At 44.6% G+C, this 24,659-nt stretch overlaps 1 protein-coding gene across 6 annotated transcripts in view; it reads left to right on the plus strand.

The window, feature by feature from the left end:
• LOC124221492 (uncharacterized) overlaps positions 1-22,471 on the plus strand; it is a 41,508-nt gene extending 19,037 nt beyond the window's left edge. The window contains exons 1-6 of one of the 6 annotated variants that reach the window (XM_046631560.1): positions 1,421-1,519; positions 2,112-2,955; positions 14,478-14,710; positions 18,162-18,302; positions 18,408-18,545; positions 18,676-22,471. In XM_046631560.1, coding sequence (XP_046487516.1) covers positions 2,943-2,955; positions 14,478-14,710; positions 18,162-18,302; positions 18,408-18,545; positions 18,676-18,885 — 735 coding nt within the window. In that variant the 5' untranslated portion in view covers positions 1,421-1,519; positions 2,112-2,942 and the 3' untranslated portion in view covers positions 18,886-22,471. The other 5 variants (XM_046631562.2, XM_046631564.2, XM_046631558.2 and 2 more) reach the window with 5 other exon arrangements.
• Positions 22,472-24,659: the final 2,188 nt, after the last annotated feature.

The following is a 24,659-nucleotide window of genomic DNA, read 5'->3' on the forward strand; positions in this document are numbered from 1 at the left end:
CGTAAGTTGACGAAAAAGTTCTTTTCTTAAGTTAGGCGTGCTGCGAACGAAATCTTTCTTTCATTCAGAAATCTCTTTGCTTTGAAACGTACTTAAATGTAAGCAGAAATTTTTCCGAAAACCGGAAATCAAAACAGCTGTGAAAAGATATCATTGAAGGAGTTGTCGTAATTTTTTATCGGCCAATCTACAACGGCTTTCTGAATACCAATAACGTATTCAATGCCGTAATATAGAATCTTGCGGTCATGTAAGGTGGAAACCTGTCACAATCCTTGTTTTCTTGAATTTTAGGTGACGATTTATGCAAAAACGTGTTCGAATCCGATAAGATTTATTTTCGTGATTTGCATAAATTGTATATTACATCAATAACGATTGGCGATTTCGTGCTTCTTTTTCTCTCTCTTCTTGTTCTTCGTCTTCTTCGATTGATTCACAAATTCATTTATTCGCAGAACTTAATTAATTTCCGTCAGCGATCAATAATTCTTTCGCTAAATGATCAAACAGGCGTGTAAAAGTTTTTTACAACTTTACCACTGTCTAAAACCAGAAACCCTGGTTAGCAACTGTTTTACTGCCAAGTTATGGCTCAGATTTAACACAAAATTTGTACTCAACCCGGAACGACGATGAACTTCTGGTATTATGAATGAATTCGCATAAAACGTACCGTCGTTTCCTTTTAGTATTCACGATACTTCCGTCGACCAGCAGGTAAGTTCTTTGAAAGCAAAAAACAATTCCTTGGAAAAACATCGTTGGTTCTTGGGATACAGATAACTACTATGTTCGAAAACCATCATACTCGACCCATATTCAGAATCTAAGAAATACACAAGTCGAAGCGTCGAATTGCGGCGCTTAGGTTCTCGTTCGAAAATTCGCACGTAAATCTTCGTTCACACAAGCAGCCTACAGAGTCTAATCCCATTGTTTACCTGGTTCATCGGTTCAATCGTTCACGCACGCAATCTAAACAAGACGAGAGACGAGTGTGATCCAAAGGCTTGTAGAATGGTTGCTAGTAAATCACGCGACGACTCGTTACTTTCAGTCGGTTGATGACGGTGATCGAGTGAAATTCCGGATCAACGATTTTACAAATCGCAAAATTTACGGGCCGTTTTGGCGTCGCGTTGTCCAGTTCTCGTATGAAATATATACAAGGGGCTCTCCGCAGGCCCTAGAAAAAAGTGAAAAGGCAGTCAGACAGCAGTTGTGATGATCGAAAAGTGAACAACGGAAACGCGAGAAACCGCGTCGAAATTGCGACCAAGTTCATTGACCGGTACTTGCTGTTAATTCGATGTAACATAATATTATAACGTTTGAAGTTCAGTGCGTTCGTTTACAGTCAGAGGTGAAAGTGAAGTGGAAGGTGAGTCGGTAAGTGATCATTGAAATGCCGCGATATGGTCGAACTCTGAACGAGACATGGCGTCTTTACTTTTATCCGTACTTCACCGCTCTCCAGCGGCACACAGGAACCATTATCGGAAGTGCGTCGCCACCAGTTAGTATATTTTGGTGAATTTCGATTACTCGGGACAGTTGGTATCGAGCTTGACGAAATGGGTGGATAATTCGGGCACGGTAACGTAGAAATAATTTGAAAACAACAAGTTGACAAGTTGGTTAGATTTCTAGATTGTTACAGCAGCAAAGCTTTAAGATCTGACGATCTGTTGCCAAAATTTTGAACCTGAAAAATTTGACGTATTTCTCCCAAAACATGTGAGACTTTTTTCATGTTTATTTTTATTCGTAGATATCGCTAGATTTTTCGTTCGAGATTGAAAGATTTTTGAAAAAACGTTACGCGATTAGTATTTTATTTTTTCCCGTAATAGAGATTTCTTTTCCGAGGCATTCCGGACTTGTAAGAATTGATATTGTACCGAGTTTTTGTCTTGGAAGTTTACGATCGTTTCGTGTTGATATGATCCAGCGTTTTCTTAATTTCTCTGTAATTATCGTAAATTTTTAACGATCGATAAGCTGTAACAACTCAACGCTCGAAATACTCGAGTCTAATTCATTAACGTGTCCGAATTACAAGTAAGCCTAAGAAGGAAGGTTGTTTTTCATGATGCGATTACAATTAGGTCTCGGAATCGGTATTTTTTCCGATTTATTAAAATCGTAGGAGCGCTAAGCGAGCGAGTGAATGAACGAGATGTCGATGATTGCGATGAAACGCGGAGTGTGGAAAAAAAAAAAGACAATTGATGCATGATATTTATCGAGCTCGGTCATTCTCGTGAGAATCATTAACCGAATACTAGGGTAATTAGGCGGTCGGTGATAATTGTCTCACGCATACTACTCACGAGTCAAATTGGCTGGTCAGGTCTAAACGAGATACGATGTATAACCCTAAGCAAAATATTATGGTCACATGTGACTGGTTAAACGCTTACCTACAACCGCTGGAATTCATGTTTGATTGACTCGAGTTAAATGGTCGTTAAAATTTATTTGTTTGTATGACGAGTGTGCGGCGAAAATTATCCGCAGGTCACCTCGATTTTTCTCGAAAAATCAAAGCAATTATACAATTTAGCTTGTCAGACCGAGACACCGACGAGATATGATCTTTGATCGACCGAGATCTCGCTCGATCGAAGCTGACAGGCCGATGGACACCGCCTGAGCTGCGTTTGTTTTTCAAACGGACGGTTATGACAGATTTTCAAATAAAGAGTGACAAAAATACTTTCGAGACACAAAAAAATCTCACTAAATTTTCACCGCGTGACATGTGATCGGGCCAAGCTGTCAGCGAAATAATTTCGGAGTCCCAGAGTCCCGAGGGGAGAGAAACGCTCGTCGAATTTCCGTACAACCTTACCCCGACGAATTTCCACCGATCGGACATTGGACACAACAAATGAAAATTGACTTTCCCGCTAAATTTCCGGATCGTCGCCCTCTTCATGCTGATTCGCGGTAAGCACGATTAATCTTCACAATTCCTATCCTTTGAAGCGGTCGAATATAAAACCTGCAGCAGCTGAATCGATCTTCAAAGTCGATCGTCTAATCTGCCTAATCGTAACCTTTGGGCTGTTGGACTGATTTTCGGGTATCACGAATTCGGAGTGGGATTATAATCGTTGTTAATCTGACGCTAAATTTAAAAAAATTCCATCGCATTCCATTGTACAATAACATTTTCAAAGCGCTGCGGTTAATGCGATTGAGTTGATTCCTGCAATCTGGAAAGAAAAACGGACTACGCTGGGATAGGGAGGAAAATTACCTGAGGTTTTCAGAGTGTTTGTAAGACGCTTTTATTACCTGGCCCATAATCCCACTCACCTCTTTTTTCTCGAACTGCGAATGCCTAAGGTTTTAACCCTTTGCGGATGCCAGCGACGGCCACTAGGCTAAAAATAATCGATGCAAGACTAATCGAATAATCGAGTCCAAGAAAATAATCGAACACGACTCGATTGAATCGGTAAAAATTAATCCTTTATTTCGCATTGTTTCGAAACGGAGAAAATGAAACGAAACTTTCGGAAATTTCAGTCCGTAGTAAGACTGACGGGAAAGTTTTTTCACAATGCATAGTTTCATTAAAAGTATTATTATATCAAGTAGGTACTTGGTAAGTAAAAAAATTATGTCAATTGATACTTTAATCACATAAATTGATATCGTAGTACGTCATTCATTGGAGTAAATAACAAAATTCGATTGTGAGAAAATATAATCGAATCGGTCGATTGATCGAGTTTGAATAATAAACGGTTATACTTTATTTATCGGAAGAAAATAATCGATTATTTTTGGTCATTCTTAACGGACGAAGCCGAGCATCGTACGTCTCGTAACTGTAAACAGAATCGGGCGACTATCTGCCGACATGTCTCCGCAAAGGGTTAAGCCTAACTCAGGTATAACGAAACCTGACTAGTGAACCTGACATAATCCGATTATCCTAAAGTTTAACTAATTGTAGAATGGATAGAGTGACCCGGTGGTTACTCGACGTAATGATAAGTCTTAAAATTTACGACAGCTTGAACGCTCTAGAGCCCAACTGTTTGATCCTTGTGCAGTTCGGAAACGCTAAATCATACTAACATTCATTACCTGGACTATCTTTGTCTCCGCGTTATTCGTCGTGACTCGACGCGATGGCTTTATTGCAAAATCGGTTCACGAGAGAGAAGAAATATGAACGAACTGCAGAAGGCTGCTGACACATCGAGTCAGAATGCCCATTTCGGTTTGAAGAGCGTAAATTCTGCCGCGACGGAAGCCTAAAACGCACAAGCGAGCCTCAATTGCTGCAGAAGTCGAAGAGTCGCGCAGGCATCGCATAAATACATAGATACAAACGCATATCCAGGTATGCGAGATGATCGGCGCGCAGGCCGACGCATCGTGAAAAATACCAGGGTAAACAATTCACCGGAGTACAATGGTCACTGTAACAGAGTCCATTATTTCGCCTCGCAGAATTCTTTCTGCGTTGTTCCGATCGTCGTTAGTGAATCGATTCCGTTTCTCTTCGAGTCGAGGCTTTCCCCTCGAAAACGATTTTCCCGAATTCTTCGCCGCCTGGTAGGTAAGCTGAAAAATGGTCCCTCAGCGGAGGCGAGAAAAATACCACTCCAACGGCGTAATTGGCGCGTGGGATAGTTTTCTCACCCTAGGATAGCCGCCGGGCGGCAGCCGATAGTTTGTACAAGAATTAGGAGAGTCCTTAGGGCCGCGGGGGGGCGCTTGGGGATAAAGGAAGAGGCGGACAGGGTGGTCCCGCGGCCGAAACGTCGGCATAAAGAAGGCCGGCCGCGTGCCGTCTCGGGACTGCGGAATGTCGCCGATGTCTCTATCCGTTTCTTGCCCTCCTCCCATTCCGCAACAGCGGGACCCTCGGACCTCACGCATCAACGATTGCACCACTCTCGAAAACGATCGGCGCATGAGATTTCTCTTCGAAGTCATTTTTTGCGCCGAACTTTGCCTCCGGAATATCGTTGCTCTCGTATCCCCGTCGACGAGGAAGCGACCGCCAAGGTCACCAAGGTGGATAATGCAGCGATAGACACCTTTGCTGACGCATGATTACCGCACCTGATCATGGAATTCCCAATGGTCCCGTGTTCCTTGGCACATTCCCCCATTGGTTTCGTCTTGTAAAAATTTCATCAATTCGTCAGTGTGCCTCGCCTCCCACGCGCAGTTCCTGGTTCTCTATCGGTCTGCATACAGAGCAACCGAGAGCGTAACTCGGAACTACGTTAAGTGATGAGCAACCTTAACCAGAAAATGTGTATTGTCATCTACCGAGACAATAGGTACAAATGTTGCCACGTTACGCGAATGTCGCGGCGTCGGTAGAATCGGTTTATGTTAATTAGTGACTCAATTCGACACATTTGCATATATGCCGAGTGTGTGTTGTTAGCTTGAAAATTTGTAACATTTCCCTGGAATCGTTCCTATCACGTTTCACTAATTTCATTCCTGTTAGATCCGATGGGCGTCGCCCATGACAAATTGTCCGAACTTGATGTAAAAAAAAAAAAAAAAAAAAAAAAAAAACCAACAACAACAACAATAACAAACCAAAAAACATATTTTTCAACTTTTAACTTTTATTACTTCGACAATTTTTTATAGGAATTCCCCGGGAGGAAAAATAATTTTAGCGGAAATGTGATCGACGTCGGTTTGCCTTCGGGATAAAACGCAAGCTCGACAATTGTTGCGATTTTGATCTAGAAGTGTAATAACTACGTGTCATGTATTTACTCAATAACTGCAGGAAAGTGATTTGTATTCAGTGCTCGCAACAGGTCTTTCCGACATCTTAAATAGGGGATTCATACGTGTTAATTGGAACTGGTGTCGTCTACCCACGTATCTGCAAATACGTATAAAGCCTCCTGGAAAAGACAAAAAGGTTTTACCCAAGTTGGTACCGAGTCTTCGAAGCCGCGTCACAATTGCTCAAAGACAGAAAGAAGGAGAGAGAAAAAAAACGAACGAAATTAGCCGTCATAATTGTTTCGCGCAAGGTATTAAACGCGCATGATACAATTTGCTGAGTGCAACTTGACACCTCGGTATATACACACACGTGTACAACAATGTCAGCGTATCTCGCTGCAAAAATTGCTATTCGTTTCCATCCTACATGTAACATGCTTTATCCCGTTTCACGATAACGTGGAATCGTTGTACAGTGGCCGTAACGATCAGGCTGCAAACAAGCGTCGGATATTTTTCATCGTGAAATCCAGAGGAGGATTAGAAAAAAAGTAAATTAATAAAAAATTGCGTAATCAAAACAGAAGGCGGTAATCGATACGGTCTGCAATTACACTGAAGCATCAACGTCACGCGATTAAATCACCGTGCTTTCGTCACTGATCACTGTTATCTTACTAACTGGCTCCGCTGTTCTCAGCTGTTCGAACGATATCGCGTGTTGTGATACCTGATTAATTTCACACCCTCGTATGGTTTTCAAGAGACCTGTGATAAAAAATATGTAGATGCGAATATGTCCAGAAAAAATATGTCGAGATACAATATTCGTACCGAAGGTATTTGCTCTATTTCTACACCTTTGACCTTGAATAAATCTTCTCATTGTAACGGGTGGTTCCCCTAGATATTTGATTGACAGTTTCCTCGTGGATCCCTGTCACAATGCGTAATTTATACTATTCACTAGTTATTTGTCCGACTTGGATACCGAGCGTTAATTTGAAGATCGTGCAGTAAGAGCTCGTGAATTTGCGCAGCTTGCAGTAACGCACGGTGCTTTTTTCCACCCTGAATCGACCTTCATCTCGGGCTTCGTGTAGAATCATTGCCACAAAGTCGGTGCAAACGTCGATCCGTTGCATCGTTGACCTTTTAAGTGATGCCGGGAAGTTTAACGTTACGTACTCATAGACCACATTTGTCTTTCCGTCACAAGGCTGCGTCGTATCGTATTTCGACAACAGTTTTGCTTACACGACGCGTGCAGCGTCGATCTATTCAGTTTTCTCAGCTGCTTACCCCACAGGGGCTGCAAGTCTTGGCAGGTTTGAAGTTGAAAATTCGGAGGGGCTTTTACAACAGTTCATCCCCCCCCCCCGTTTCGCAGTTTCAACGTGTCACTGGAGGCATTAAAAAAAACAAATTCAAACGTCCGTCAAGTCTCGAGGATAACGGAAAACGACGGAAGAACTTTGATTTTTCCAAACGGTCAAAGACTCCTAGGAGAATTGATGAAGTTTATTGAAAATTACCACCGGCAGCAATTGAATTCTCTACGAGAGTTCTGAATTGACTCTATAATTGCACATTGTTGTTGTCAGAGAGGCAGTGGGACTTTTTAAGGGGGTGTTATTTTATTGTTGCTATTTCGTAGAATCTACGCGATTTCTTTGTTTTTGCGTCAAAAGCAGACTTAGAAAAGAAAAAATAATAATTAATTCTAGTGTTTTTGTTCAGAATTGTGTATAGAATATAGCTGTTCAACCCCTTTTCAAATTTGAGATACGTGAAAATAGATATACCTAGGTACAGAAATAGGTTAGGACATCCTCTTAACTTGAGACTCAGGACATTTCATATTTATGGCTGTGTAATTATGTCTGGTCGAAAATCCGGGTGGAACACGGAAATGGCCGGATTATCCCTTTCCGAAAGGGAACAAAAGGTTGTACGGACAGTTATCCCTGTATACTATATGCAAAAGTCGGCACAATCTGCGAAGTACGCTTTCGTCACGCCAAAGAATATTTCGGGGTTTATTTTAGAATCTACTTCTTGACTGATGTTATTTTGATTAAATATTTATGTCGTTGCCCAGGCCACTCAATACTAATGATTTGTACAGTTCTGCGAAGTCGCAGCGAAAAATCTACCTGATCGTGAAATTAGAACATTCTGAAGTTTTATTGTAGGCCAACACATCATTGGCAACTCTGGTATGTTCCGATGTCCCGCAGTTTTATATGCCTGCAATCAACTGGAACAAGGATGGAAAAATTTTATTACACCGGAAAATGGATTGAAAATTAAATAATTTCCGTATCAGCCGATGTCCCGATCATTGCTAGCGTAAGTTCCAGCGCGATGTTGGTACAACGAATGAAGGAAGGAAGAAAGTGATGAAAAGTCGAGGAAAAATATTCCGCAGGTCACGCAACTGCGGCCAGCCGTTTGCTTTCTGCGGTATTTAGAGCCGACAAGAAAACTGAATGATTAATCTAGCCGCTTGTGCGTGATGAAGATTAGTCTCTGGTTTATTGGTGTCGTTGCAATGTAAACTGTTATGCAAGTGAGAGGACTGGGCATAACCGTTACCGGAACAGGGACCAACGTCATTGACGTCATGACCCCCGCCTCGCGTCTCCATGGGACTGATGCTGCGGGGCCCCGACGAAAAAAGCGTGCCAAGGGCCGGAAGCTCGGTCGACTCTCTTTTCGCCCTACCGGAGGTACGCTGTGACGTGAACGAGGCGTGATCGGACCTGAATCCGGAAGAAACTACGTGAAAGTTTCACGCAACATCTTCGATTCGTCCATGCACTCAACTCGTTGTCAGATTATTATACACAGGCAGAAGATGTTGGCGAACGCTTCAAGGTCACGGTCAATAAGTTACTTAAAAACGACGGTGAACCTGTTCGCCTTTTTTCAACAAGTTTTGCTAATGGGTTTTGTGGACGAATACATTAAAGCAAGGATAAGCGAACGAACGGCACGAGACGTTCAACCAAATTGATTGTGCATACTCAAAGTGCGAAAGATGGTAGACGCTTTTGAACTTGACGAAGAGGATTTACCCGATATGGAAACGATTGTGGAAAATGACGTTTTCTCGTATAAAAAATCGTCGATTGTTTAATTCCTGAAGGATTCGTAACGGAATTTTCTCATTCAGGAAAACAATAGCTCGTAATGCGATTTACCGCATCCATGAAAGATTACACGTACAGCTGAAGCCACATGATAATTGATCCCGTCCGTCAATTCATCATTTTAATCGCACATGTGTAAATACGAGCGAGGAAGAATGTGCGAGGATATTAAGCCAGCTGCGGTCTTCGGGACGCAGTTATCCAGGAAACGGAGTTCTCGTTCGCAGAATCTTATCGTTTGTGTGTCATAGCGGCTGGTGTTGGTTCCTGCGAACTGCAAAGTAGGAGTACTTGATTCATGAATAGAGCGTGTTCTCCGGATATCCGAGAACGCGGTTGGCAACCGAGAGAAAGAGAGAACTCTCCGTTTCGATCGAACCAGGGTATCCCGCGATCCGGGAAAGCGTTCAAATCGCCAGATTCGTCTCTTTCTACACCGGACCAAAATCTCCGCGGTTCCGGCCAGGGTCCTCGACCGTCTGGCGAGGCGCTGCTCCCCGATTCTTCGACTCAGTGAAAGGAAACGTCATCGACACCGGATCGTTGCGGCGGAGGGGGAAGGAGGGAGGGTGGGGGTGGGTGATGGATAGAAGTGGCGGGGCAGGATCGCCGCGAGAGGGGAAACTGGTCCAGTCAAAAAAAAGGTTCAAATTTTTGGGCGTGGAAAAGCTTTCAACGTTTCTCCGTTCCGCTCAAGGTCGACCCATATTCACCTATGGAGAGGTGCGACCAACCACCGCTGTTGCTTCCTTCGGTTGTTCTCGCCTAAGTTTGCGAAAATCGGTTATCTCCTCCCCTACCGTCCCTCCACCGTTTCGCGGTGGAAAAGCCTGGGCGAAAGAAATGCACCCGCAGCGGTAGTTGGTTGTCTCTCGTTCTGTGGTCAGAGGGGAGGAAACCTCCGGAGGTAAAGAGGAACACGCAGGGGTCGGGGAGGTGGGATAGGAAGATGAGTATAAGGGGGAGGGGGGAAGACGACTGGGTGGGGGAAGCCGTAGGCACCGGTGCGAGGAGCGACTTATGAATGAGCAAGAGTGATGAAGAAGAAACCAAGTATCGAACCTATTGGATCTGGACGGCGGAGAGGGGGGCCTGGTTACAGGACTTGGGACCGTCGGCCGGCGTCAGGGCGGTGGGGGGGTGGTGAAGTTGACGAGGATAGGAGGGGGAGGGGGTAGGTCAGACTCTGCTGGCCACGTGCTTCACCGGGTTTAGAATCGTATATAGGCTCGGACCGATCACTCGACCAAGACCATAATACGCACTGCACTGGTGTTGAAGCAACGCGTTTACGGGACATTATTACACTCGAACATAGTGATAAACTTTGTAGAGTTACGAACCGCGCCGGTTTGTCGATTTTATATACAAACATACGTACATAAATTTTGATTTTTTTCTTCAACTCTGGTGGTGGAAAAAAGTTTTCACACTCGTTCGTGCAAGCGTGTGTGTATGTATCGTTGAAAAACCGCGATCGGAAATTCTTCCAGTGTTGTGGGGAAATTGGAAAGAATCTACGTATTTTTTAACGGAACAACGTATCGTACAATTATTTCTGGAAGCAACGAGTCCGCGGACCAAGCCCTGACTCCGATTCTCTCAATCCCTCCGCACACACGCAAAGCGCGGAGTTGCACGGTGCCTCCTCACCTGACGCGTTCGTGTCTTTGCTCCCGCTCCTGCCAACGACGCCGCCTCCACCGACGCCGACGTCGTTCCTTCTGCTCTGCCGGCCGTACCGCCGCTCTCGCCGCCTCCTTGGATATGTAGTAGAGGTGATACTCAGTCACTTAGTCAAGTCAGTCGGACTCCTGTCACTCGCCGCGAAGCTGTCGTCGGAAAACAACCACTACTACCACTACCGACACCACCCCTTATAAAAATCAGTGCTCCGAGTGTGTCGGGACCAGTGTCAATCGAATAGTGTATCAGTGCTGATCGTTTCTTTCACACTGGACAGCCACTGTTGGACTTGTGATAAACAGTTTTTCTTCGTTTACGAACAATATACCTTGTATAGTATCTCGCGCTAATCGATTTACCAGTTTTCACATATTACACGCAAGATATTATATACGATATACATATATATATATGTATATATGTATGTATATATAACTGTAGTCAGCGATTAAACTATAAATATATATATATACATATATTTATATGTCAGTGCCATTGTAAAGTGCCATGATATAACTATGGCTGGAAATAAGGCTTATATTTTGGATTACTCTTCGGACTTTAACACCCCAACGCTTAATAGCGATCTCACCATGGATGTGATACTGAGCCGCGATCAGAGGACCACTTCACACAGAGTTATCGATAGCTGCGCTAAAATTTCGAGTGCCATTCGCGCAAGGACAGCCGAAAGCTCTAGTATTACCTCGTCCTTTTCTTCGCACGCGAAAACTAGTTCCAAAAGGAGGATGCGAGTGTACGCAGGGCACCCAAGATTAAACGTCAAATGGCTGAGTAAGTTGCTACACGCTTATACCCTGTCTATCGTACTTTCAAGGATCGCTCGATCCTCTGATCGTATCACTGCCGCTCACAATTACTCCCACCTTGTCACGATGCGTTCGTCATTATCGATGACTTGAAGATATCGCATTTGTCACACACGGAACTGTTTTTGAAACGTGTAAAAGACCTGCATTACTCCTCGACTCGCGGATAAGTTACATTTATAAATGCATTAGAATGCAGTTAACGCGTATCTTACCTATACATGCGTATAACCCACTTCTCGAGTGAAATTTTTCTACCCAATCTTCATTTTGTGCTGTTAAATTTTTTTTTTTTCGAAGTATAACGTATGTATTGGAAGATTTTTCACCACACCCTTAATCAGTTCAAATAGCTTTCACAGCATTTAATTAACTTTCGTTTTTATTTTCCAAAAAATTCAGTACTTCAAACCGCAGATTATGCTTTCAGCCTTCATTGGCGCCCGACATTGTAAACCCTGCAACTGTGACAGTGACCGACAAGCGATTATAGATACTATTGTGAAAATATTTCGAGTCAGGTGATTCGGCATTCTGCAGTCGGTTGTATTATTAGGGTCTAATTGTTAGACCGCAGTGTTATTACACCGCAATCTATAAGTTCCATAATCCGGATGTCGACCGAGCTAAGCAGGGATAGTTGAGCGACTAATTATGTCGTGTAAAATAAAGTTCCTGCGAGAACAAATTGCGAATTAGTGCATAGCAGCGCCGACTTCGACAGCTCGTTACACACAACGAGGGCTGTATAATGGACGTGGGTGATTTGAATGTTTTTACGATACGCATTCCACAAGTGTATATAATTTTAACCCACCCCATTCCGCGTTAAGATCACTAGTGCGTTTGTTTCCTTCGTACAGAGATTAACGATCGCGTCCCGAGGACGGGGTTGGATTAAAATTGCAAGTAAAACGAGGAAAAAGTGAAAAATACGTCCTTTTTTATTTTAAACATTTTTTTTTTCGCTTTGCGAATCCTTGATCTCGGTCTTCAACAGCCAAAAGTTCTAATATTCATTCTCACAAGGTAACGAAGTCGAAAAATCAAAATTTTTTGAAATACCTCGTATCCCCGATACTTTTACAGAAATGAGAGGATAAAGCTGAATCGCATATTTCTATTACCAAAAAGTTTAACGCGTCTGACTGCCGATTCAGGCTGCTAGCTTCAGCCTTGTGAAAAAATGAGCACTCAGGACCGTCAGATTTCCAACCGTCATACCGCGGCTAGGAATCGATCAGAATTTGAACAATTGGCGCCCGGTTTTTCCAGAGCGGAATAGCGAGTATCGACGGCTAGTCGAATTCGATCCGGCATTCAAATTGAAAGTTTGTAATTCCGTTCGGCGTTCGATCGAACGAGACAGGTTTCACGCACGACTGACACGCGATCGCCGCACGCACTTTGAGAGCCTCGGGTGTCAAACACTTGTTCATTTACACAGCGGCATATCACGTGTTATACGGGAATTCGGAAAACCCGCATTTTCGAGCCAACGAACGCTGTTCCTTCGTGCGCAATGGCCAGACGACTCGCTGAAAAGTCTGCACTGCTCGCACGAACTTCGCGCACCCCAACGCATTACCCAACTACCTGTGGCTGAACCAGCTCTTGGCCGTCCCTCTACAAGTGGTTCATTCGGCTCACCCGAACTCCTCGTGGATACGTAATTTACGCACCGTGGTAATTCAACAGGTGTTGTGAATTCATTATTTATTTATTCTACGTATTTATATTTCTTGTACCCGTTATTCGCTTCCTGATTGTCTCATTGTCGTCGGTATAATTATCGTTAATCGTAACACATTACCATTTTCCTTTTCTTTCTGAAATTGGATTTTCTCGAGTTATTATTACGCACACGTTGCAAACAACGTGTATCATCGTCATAGTCGGTTATAAATATCGTTTGAAAAATACATAAAGGTAGGGGAAACGAATTGGAATTGCATGTATGTGTACACGCACAAACGAGCACACGTTCGTCGGGGGAGGGGAGGAGGGGGGGGGGGGGGGGGGGGGGTAGCAAAGGCGCGCAAGTACACAGAGCGTAATAAATCGACGAATGTCTGTTGCGTACGCGACCTACCGCACCGCGGGCACCTATGCCGGGCCCCTCCAGAGGGGCCTAATGGGGCATAATTGTCGCGAGCAATGCGAGGACAGCGGACCATTACCGCATTTTTGCAACAGCATGATCCTGAGGGCGGGAAACCGCGAGCGTAAGAAACGCGGAGGCGAGCCGCGTTCCCTGCGACTTGCGGATGGGTATAGATACGGAGCGTGATGTGTGTTTTTCCGCGATGCTTCAGGTTCTCAGGAATTTCAGTGGAACGCCGAGCTGAACAGCGGCTAAGATCACGCTCGGCGATCTTAACTCTTGCGTTGAGGTAGGACCGAGAAAATGCGACCGGAGCCTCCGATCTCCGCGACCAAGGCCCAATGTGTCGGTCCCCTGCACACGTCGACCTTTGGCGAACCCCTTTTTCGACTTATTCCGCAAAACAGAAAGATACAGAGGGATGGGGGGTACGAACGAGAAGCACAAACGAGGATAAGGACGGAACAAAAATTGGACCGAGAGATACGCGGTCCCTGCCCGCTCTAATGCGAAACGCGGTTTAATTCTCCAGCGCGGTGTGTCGCCGGGGCCTGACTGGGGCCAGACCCCTTATTAACGGTCGTAACGGAGGAAATAACGAGTGATCCTTTCGGGCGGTTGGGGGCTGGGGGACGAATTCGGAGGGGAACTCGATCTCTGAATGGCCGTTTGATCACAGGACGCGGTTCGCGGTACAGTCGATGAAAATTTCGCCACGCGTGCAGGAAGATTAAGAGAGCCGGAAGCTGGATATGCTCGCAATTAGGGAGGGAGGGGATGCATTTATAATCGGTCCCGATCAACTTACGCGAGGAACTTCAAGAGAGGGCATTGCACCTGCGGCGCGTGGAATCGATCGAATTTTGAATTTCCCTGATCGATAATGCAAAGCCACCGTTATTATGCCAACGCTCGATGGTCGAGATCCTCGTATTAATCTGTCTTTTTTTTTTCCTTACTCTTTTTCAGGGCTAAGTAGCCTCTTGGTGACGTTACTTGTCGCGTCGATACACGGTGCTCCGACGATGACGACGGACAGACGCATCCTCCAGGGAAAATGGGTCAACCCCTGTGGACTCGCACTCACCGACGGTGACCCCGACGGTGAGGTCCCCCAGCTCAACGACGCTCAGCTGTTATCACAGGTCGTCATTCAGGCAAAGACGGCCCTGATGCACGCCGAGATATTCAGAGACGATTTTGTGAGTACATTAAGTGTAGTAAATCGAAAAAATTAATTTTACGAAAAAGTCAAAATAGAATCAAACTCAGTATATTGATATCGTCGCTCGTGTTCCCGGCTTTCTTCTGTTCCCTCTTTTTTTTTTCTTTTTTTTTTATCCATTTACCAGCGTCTTTTATACTAATATAACAAAGTAGATTCGTGCTCGAAAAATTTCTGCTTCACTTGTACGCTCATCGAGGACTCGAGCAGCCGTCGACGAGGCGAGGCTCAAAGAAATCACCGATGACGATGAGACTGAGAACGCGATCGGCTTCCGTTCTCGCCTTTCGGCAGTTCTGTACAACTATCAGAGATACCTACGTAGGTAATCGTCGATTTCTCTCGTCTCGATCTAACAGCTTCGCGCGGTCGTTTCACGTCACTCGGTGCCTACAATTAAATAGAATCCGCTTTGGCCCGATTAAATAACGGCATTCGATGATTGCCCATACCGTGACAGCGTACAGGCCATGCGTCGTTGTGACACGTGTGTACTGAGGTATTACATCGTCGAGGTGAGCTGTCTGCTACGGGAAAACCCAACGATCAACACCGTTGGCGCAAGCGAGAGGGTAAAAATAGAAAACGTAGCAAAGTACCGGGAATAAAAGACGTAATAAAATTATTCACTCGGGATCCGATCGCTCGGCTACTCAATGTTATCACGCGTGGGTGTATTGTACCTTTTACATCCAGCTGTTACAGCTTTTCGTTATTGACAGATTATTACAGTTCAATCGTTGTACGCGTATACAGTCGCTAATTTCATAATGTGACTCAGCCCGAATGCAAGACACACAAGCCGGCACGCAAACTCCATTGAGTCATCGAAGTTTGCGTTGCTTCCGAACGGGATCGAACGCCTTAAACGCATACGATAGGTACAAGATATATCCAACGGCGCGCCGGTCGAACCGACGATGGATTTTCACCTGCGAAGCTAAAACTCAATCTCAAGAAGGTCGCGTAATAATTCGACCTCGATAGTATTTTTTCGAGCTAAAATTTACCACGGGCGCCGAAGTCGAAAGCGAAACCTCTCGCGGGTGAGTTAATATCGGTACACCCTTCGACCTATCGAGCATCGTCTCGCGAGGGTAAATCGACGGTCGATGCGTGGAGAAAACAAGAGGCTCTCCAATTAAAAGGATCGTCATCTCGAAGGGCGACCGGGTGGCGGAGTCGAGTAAGATCGGGGCCGGGAAGGGCCGGCGGAAGGCAGTTATAGCTGCACTTCCGGTCGGACAACCGACGCGGTGGCCCGTGTGGCGATCGCAGCGCTTTAACGAGCAATAATCTTTGAAACCGTTAACGAATGGTGAATTTCGAAGGAGGAGGTTGCCGGGCTTCGTATATATACGTACAGCAGGTTATACGAGAAGGAAAATAGTCGGATCGATCCGCCGATCGAGCGGACGGAACGCGGAGCCGAGTTTCGCGAAGGCGATGACGTAACGCCGAGACTAGACGGCATGTCGCCCAACGGATGGACGGATGGGTGGATATAGGTGGTTGCATCTCGCGATATGACCCAGCCGCACCTGCGGCTTCTTGGGTGTCGCGATCCTCGTCACCGGGGTGTAGATAAAGCGGAGCTTTCGCGATCCCGAGATACAATATCGGGTTATCCGCTGACTTCGAAAACATCGGAGGGGGCCTCGCCTCTCACGTGTCGAGTCCGGGTGACGTAACCCGGATGCTGCAGGGCCTGTCCGGCACAGGTGTCCACCTCGACACGACGAGCCGCACCGCGATCCGACACCTCACGTTGAACCTGGGAACGAACGCGTGGTTTGAATTCAATCGACCGGTGGGCTCGAATCGGGCCAAACCGTCGTCGAGGCGCCCCGGAGCCGCGGATGTGATGTATGGGTCCCCCGGCACTCACGGGAATCGTAAAATATCGGAAGTGGTGAATTCCAATAAATCAGAATCGGAAGCTGCCCCTCCTTGCGCGGGTCGAAGGAGCCGGCGCACCGGCGATCGGACTTGCATACTAACTCGCGGACCGGATACACCGCAGTCTCGTACCAACGCATCGTCGATATTCCTCGGTTCCGTCGCCTGTTCCAGAGGTACCGGTAAACCTGTTACTTTCGCGCCGGGAGGAGAAATCGGCGAACTCCGCGAATGATTTTTTTCATTCATTTATCTTTTTTTATTTTCATTTCATCTTCCATTTCGTTCGTCCCTTGTTTTATTCTTCTTCTTCGTCGTTTCTTCGCACATCCGCTGTTATCTAATTTCGTACCAGATCGATCCTTCGTCGTTTTGAAACAAGAACCGTGACCGATCGACCGCAGCCTGATGCCAGCTGGCTGCCGATGCGCAGCGTCATGTCGGCTTATCTCACTCGTAATGACAACAATCAACACCCGCGACTCTTGGACGACGGTTACGGTTACGATTGCCGATTGCGTAACCCAGGGGCAGACGGCCGACCCGATTTGGAGCCCTGGGAACCGGCGTTTGGTGTTTTGGTTGCGGCCTATAAAGTTACACGTTATAAGCCTCCTCCGATCGCGTCATAGCGCTGCGATGACTCCGGCCGCGACTTGTGCCGCACGCGTTTTACGATTATAATTTCGCGTCAGCGGGTTTCTGCAATAAATACACCAGCTGCGGTCACTCGGCCTGCTCGACGTCTCCGATACGTTTTACCGCCAAAACCGACGCCGATTCCGCAAGGTCCCTTTGTCCGGACAAATCGGCTTCGCGCATTGAGGTATTATTTCTAGCACCGGCCGTAAATCATCGGGCCTTTCCGATCCTCGGTAATAACCGCGCGCGTTCCGCGTAACCGCCAAAATCAATTAATTTTCGGACTGATCGTTCGGAGCGTGCGTTTGGATACATGTATGTTGGTATACGATCAGCTGCGGAGCGGTATAAACAAACATTTCCAGATTCCTTCCAGGAACTTGGACCGAGATTTTCGGAACGTAAAATCCTCCGCGAATTTTTCCCTCGTCTCACCGTCAGGCGGGAACAAGGTTTAGTCACCAATTAACGGAGAAGCCTGACGTAACGGAGACCGAAAAAATATACGTAGAATGTGCGGTAGGTGAGTAACCGCCGTGTGTGGAACCCGAGAAGTTTACATTAGACGAGAAAATTTTCACCCGGGAAAACTGAAACTGAGTTCGGTTGGTTCGGCTGGTTTGTTCGACTGCAGTCTCGTACCGGGAAGTTACTCGGAAATCGTTAAGCGAGGCCTTCCCTAGCTGCGGGGCAGCCGTCAGTCAGACGCATTAGGGATTTCTATTCCAACAGCTCAGGGAATCACGCGAGTTTATTGCAGATATAGTCTACGGTACCTAACGACCGAACGCTCGAGCTTTTTTCACCTCCGATTCTGTCCGTCTGACTATTTTCTCCCCGATTTTATTCTCGTTATAAATTCCCCCCCTATCATTCTTTCATTCCAGCTCAACAAAACTTTCCGTACCACCTTCGCAAAGATCCACAGCGACTGGAAAATGTATCGCTACAGCTGGCTACCGAGTAAACAGGATATACCCAAGGAACTCAACGAACTCCTGGCCAAGGAGGACCTCGAGAAATTGGAGGTGAGTTAGCATTCGCGATCTCTGATCAAGCCGTCGTTCAGCCCTTCTGAATTTTTTCATCCCCTATTCCCCCCGATTTCACTCACCGATGCGGTTCGATTTCAGCTCGACAAAGCGCTGCTCGACGCTTACACGTATATGCAAACATTCGCGGTTGGATTGGAGCAGATCGTCTGGGACCAGAACGACAACGACTCGGAATTTCATAAGCAGTTTGCAGACACCGAGTTCAAGCTTCGCACGGTAAGCGTTTGCACGTCTCTCTCTCTCTCTCTCTCTCTCTCTCTCTCTCTCTCTCGGGGACGGGTCAAGCGTTTTCAACCCTAAAATCGGCGCTTCTATAACCTCCCGTTTCCACGTTTCTGTTCATCAGGTTTTGTGCGAGCTGCAAGCGGCGCTCGTGGAACGCGGAGTCAAACCGCGGCCGGACGTTACCCGCGCCGTTATGGGGGCGGATATCCGAGGGTACAAGGACGAGAGCACGAGGTCCGTTCGGGACTGGGTCATATTCCGGGACTACATGAACGGGCTCGAGTACATAATTCAGGTGTTCGAGTACCTCGGTGACCGTCTTCGATCCTGAGGGTGGCGATCGGGTGAAAATCAACGCAGGCCGACTCGGTGGCGTTTTGCTCATTTCGGTAGGAGCTTGAAGAAACTCGAGTTTCTACCTTACCGGGAAACCCTCCTCGCCCGAAGTAACATCGGTAGGGCGTTTTCTGCCGACATTAATTCATAGTTAGATTTTAAACGCGTACATATATTTATACATACATGCATACACACCGAAATCATTATCAATCCGTATCGCGAAGACGCTTTCAGTGTACCACAGAAAGAGAAAAACTGGATCGGTCGATTTTTATTCTGTATTATCGTCGTTTCATTTTAATTTTTAGCTTTTCATACATTGTACACTTTTACTACGAACCGTTGGCAGAAACGGAACTATTCAAACCGACAAGCATCGACATTTATGCAGAGAAAAACATACACAGCCCGAAAATTATAAAGACGAATTTGATTTTGATGTTTTTGTTTTTTCTCTCTTTTTTTTTTTTTTTTTTAATCTAATCTTCTTATTATCGAATAGAAAAACAAAGTACGTCACGATACGCGGAATGCAAGCTTCCGCCCCTGGAAATTAACACGCGATTTGTATCATCCCGTGTAATATTATACCTGTTCGACACACGTATACATGCATGCAAATTGCTAACTTTTTATTCACAAAGTAGTCGTGTATACCATACGTATTCGATACACGGAAATCGTTTCCTGCGGCAGGGAAGAAAACGAAAGGAAGAAAAAAAGAAAAACATCAGAAACTATAAATTAAAGTAAAAAGTTAACCTAAAACGTTACACAACTTTCGTCATTCGTATACAAATCGCGTATCATTGAATAATTGTAAGAAAAATTTATACCGTACATATGTAGTTCGTACTGCATTGAGTTTGCATGAAGACGACACGGATATGAAGAGGATTTGAATTCCCAACACCCGCCACCAAACCCTATACTCGTCATTATACCCATATCGATTGAAGGATGTATGATCTTCCCATTTTTTTTTTTAAATCAAAATGTCTCATTTTATGTTGGTGGACCTGGTATAATTAGAGTAGTTACGGAGTATATTTCTATCATTTTATCGAAATGATCCGAAACCTTGAGAGTGGATGATTTTTTTTTTTCTACCGTGGAGGGCGAAACCGAAGTCAATCAATTTCGGCGGAATTCGCTTACCTCAATATTATCCTAGATTCATTTACATTAGAAAAGCATGCTGCTATATGCTTATTTTAATTCGGGTACTCAGCATCGCAACGTGCTCAGGGATGCACTTATGGCCAGATAATCCTGATAAAAGAAACAAAGCGAAAACAAAGAACAACTGCACGGTATTTCGATGCCCGTATTCCTTATTTTTTTACTTCTCCTTTCGTTTCTTTTGTTTTTCTGTTTTCCGTCGATTTTTACCCCGCATAATTAACGCCTTGAGGAGTGTGCGAATATTGGGAGCGAGAGCAAAAAAGATACGAGGGAAACAGGAAAGAAAAGAAAAGAACGTAGAAAACGAACAGGGCTTGTGTTGAAAACTTGTAAAAGATTAGAAAGAAATCGAGACTGTAAAAATATCGCTTTACGGGAGCTGGCCAAAAGAAAAAGGAAAAACAAATCGAAAGACGTGAAAATCTCTTGATTTTACTCTTAACGAATATTTATTAATTAACTGTAATATTATATTGTATTTATTCAGATTATTTATTTTATATTTGTAAATATTTTACACTCGAGCTGTATTTAAATGATAATAACAACAATAATAATAACGACGACGACGATGATGATATTTTGGTATGAAACTATTTACCACGAGTCATTCAAATCTTGCCTTATAAGATCACGGTAGATATCTGGATAAAGAAAAATAAAACTGCCAAACTTTTATTTGCAGGTTAATTTTTTTTCCCTCTGCTTTTCAGTCTCATATCCGAATCTAATTTCTCAAACAATAGAAATTATATTCACCCACTTCCTTAAAATACTCTATACAGAGAAGTGTGCAGAGATCCAGACTCCAGAGATCTATCGTCGATTTTTGTTTTATGTCTTCTTATTTTTCACAAAAATTTCGCAAGCTTTTTATAACTGTATCATCACAGAATTATATTTACTTCATAAGGCGTGATATAAATCGCTTATCAGCGTGACGGCATGAATTTTTTTAAACGTGACTCGACTTTATAATCTGAAAGTTTAAAGAATATTAAAAACTCTCTCAAACCCTTTTTGAGCGAACACAAAAAACGAGCTTCTATACATAATATATACAAATAGCCAACATTTGTCGACACTACATATACATTATACTAGAAATCTTGCGTCACAATTTATTTATTCCACAAACTAACACTAGCCGGTAAATTACATTATACGTATTATATGTTTTCCTATATGTATTGTATTGTATTTGTATTGTGCGCACATACATATATATATATATATACTTGTTCAAACATAATTTTATCAGTTACACATTTCAGTTAACATAATTTATACGCATACATTTTTTTTATCATCGCGTCTGTGATATTCATGATTAGAAATATTAAGTATTATTATACTATGTGTACATTTAAACAGAAATATTATTTAAATTATCAATTGATATTCTTATTTGTTTCATACCACAATGTTACGTCGTCATCGTCATCCTTTTTCCATCACGTCACGCACAAACCTCACATCGGTTTCACTAATGTTTTAATTTTTTTTTCCCCATAGCGTCGAATGAAAATTTTCAGTCGTTAATATTTTCTGAAAGCAAAAAATGTTGCGTATTATCATTTATCATACTCGGTAATATTTCGCAGCAGCGCAACCTGCTCAGCGACTAATATAGGTAACCACACGACGATGTTCCTACGAGAAAATTCAATCGGTATACAAATATAAATTAGCACATAAATTACATTATCGCATTATAAACCAAACTTGGCAAATTATTTCTTGCTCGATACTGAACATTTGTTTTCATATATACAATGTATATATACATATATATCTATATATATATATACACACACATATATATATCGTACAATTGTATTGTCAACTATTTCACTACGACATTATATTTGGAACAGATCAGCTGGGCTCCTCCTTTCACATTTTCCAATCTCCTGTGATAGTTTTGGAAAATGAGGAGAGGCAGAGAAATCAGATGTTCGCGATGATAGATCTCTTAGTTGAGAATCCGTTCAACGTAATTGCCAGTATTTTCATTACCTGTAATTTTTATTCGCTTATTCATCGAAACATGTTTCACACCGAAGGCCGATCCTGAAACTGAAGACCCAGCCAATCTCGTTCCACTTATTGAACACGCAAATTGGCACACGTATTATAGAAAACTAACTCGACAGACGCGTACACCTGTAATATGAAATTACGTTACATCTATAGTAATACCTACGAATAACGATACATAATACGCTGTACATAGACAGATAGGCCTTATGACAATATAGAAACTATTATCATAATTGCATAAACGTTAAATATATATACATATAATGATTGTGGATGTGAATGTATTCGGGTGAACAAAAATGCGCCCAATCTGTTGTATCATATAAAACCAAAGACCATTCAACATCGAACCGTGATTAGTTTTACCTCAACCCTTTACGTCTCCGTATTTCCACGAATCGCTGTCTCTATCCTCGTTCGGTTCGATCGAAGTTCCAATGACGGAGGAATTCTTTCTGTTTTTTTTTTTTTTTTTTTTTTTCAAAATTTAGCGAATCGAGCAAGGACGGAGTGTGAAAACGTCGGATCGGTGGGAGGAACGATGGAAATATCACGGCTCTATATGTGGTTTTCCCATGATCGGTTCACCGCGCCGCGGGTTTCTCATATTATCTTCGAGGTGTTTCTTGGCGGCGTCTGCGGCGAATGGTGTTTGAGAGGAAACGAGCCTAACTGGTAGGTTGGCAGGTACCTAGGTATACACAGGCGGACGCCCACAAGCTCGGAAGTATTTTTACGCCAAGGTGCAGCGTGTGACGTCGATCATCGCCTGGAAAACCAAGAGCTCTGTCTCGTGCCGCCGTGTTTATTCTAGTTATTAGCTCGTTGTCTTAGCTCATTCGTTTGACTCCAACTTACTTTCTCATGAGGATTCTTCGCCCCCTTCCTCCCCCTCTCCTCTTGTTTGACGTTCCTGCATCCCACCAGCTCTCACACACTCGTCTCGTCTCGTCTCCCTGCGCACCGTCCGACCATTTCCCGGCGTGGAATCGTCTCACCGATGATTTTTATACGTGTATGTACATCCCGTGCCGTCGGTGAAAATTAGCGGATCATCCGCGAGCCGACGACGCAAATGTGCGATGTAAGTGAGAAGAGCCTTGCCTTGTACACGTATTAGGTTATATACGTATCGCACGTACACGTACCTGCGATACGTGCGCGCGGCGAGTTCCGCAGGCCCCGCGGGCAGAAATATTTCAGCCCCTTTTCAGCCCGAAAAATAGGAGATCCTCCAGTAATTAGGACAGTGCGCCCGCATCGGGCCCCGAGCAGGAGTGGAGGAAGACCGTTTAGCCGCGGTGCCCGGGTTCCGCCGGAGGCTTTCCTCCTTCCTCCCGGCCGTAACATTCCTGCGGCCCCCGCCGATGGCTCAAAAACAACTTCCAATAAAAGCTGCGTAACCGCCGTTCGGCGGCTCCGAATGCGAGGAGAAAACAAAAGGGCAACCGGGATCCGCCGCGTTTCTACTGCGGTTTCTACCCACGTATATTTCTCCGCTGCAGCCGTGACGCGTCGTCGCTTAATCCAATCCGAGGCCTGCGGCGTGTCGCGTCCTGACAACCGACGAACAAATATCTCATGAACCGTAGCTCGGGAGGAAAAGAAGAGGGAGCGGGAGAGAGAATCGAGCTTGTTTCAATTTCTGGGACACTGCGATCCCCTGAAAACTGTGCAAACTGTATACAGTCGGAATATACACAAGATTATCAAAAGAGAAACTGTGAATGAAGAAAAGGGTAAAAATATAGAATAAAATAAGACAGAGATGAGTAACTGAAGTAAAAGTAAGCAATAAGACTGCAACCAAGAAAATAGTGGTAAATGATAAGACTACACCGAACATAGATTGCGCCAATAAAACAAGAGGTGGAGCATAAGAAAAGTGTCACAACCAATATTGCATAGTATACCAAAGCATTGGGAGAGGGAGAGAGAGGGGCGATAAACGACTAACGAGCCGGTCGAGGAACGAGATGGAAGACACGAGCCGAGAAGGTCTTTCAAGAGGCTCCTAACTGCTCCTGATTGCGGGGCGGCGCTGAGCTAATAGGTTTCATCCTCCGCTATACACACTCTGTCGCCCCCGCCGAAAAACACACGAACCTGGCGAGGCGTTTCAAGGATTTATTTTCACTAACAATTTTTTTCCTCACAGCGCGGCGTCTACGGACAAACGGCGCTCGGCGATCGACCGGCTTGGCTCAGACCGCACACGCAATAAACCCCGAAACGTGATTGCACTGTGCGAAAAAAAATTCCTAAACGAACGGGTCGATCTCTAATGGAAAAGGAAGAGGAAGTGCGGATCGCGATAATTGAGATGTCACGGCACGGAGGATCGAGAGGCAATTGAGTCGTCATAAAAGGGAGCTGCCGGAGCTTAGAACCTCCGAAGAGATCTGGGAAATCGCGGAGTAGGTACTCCTGAAGTTTGTATACGTATACGTGAGCTGTACAGGAAGAGCCGAGGTTCAGAGAAAAGCACCACCTTTCGTGGGAACCACGGCGTCGCTTCCCAGAAGTCCGATGCGGGAG

Source organism: Neodiprion pinetum, chromosome 6 (genome assembly GCF_021155775.2).
Source record: "Neodiprion pinetum isolate iyNeoPine1 chromosome 6, iyNeoPine1.2, whole genome shotgun sequence".
NCBI classification, from domain to species: Eukaryota; Metazoa; Arthropoda; class Insecta; order Hymenoptera; family Diprionidae; genus Neodiprion; species Neodiprion pinetum.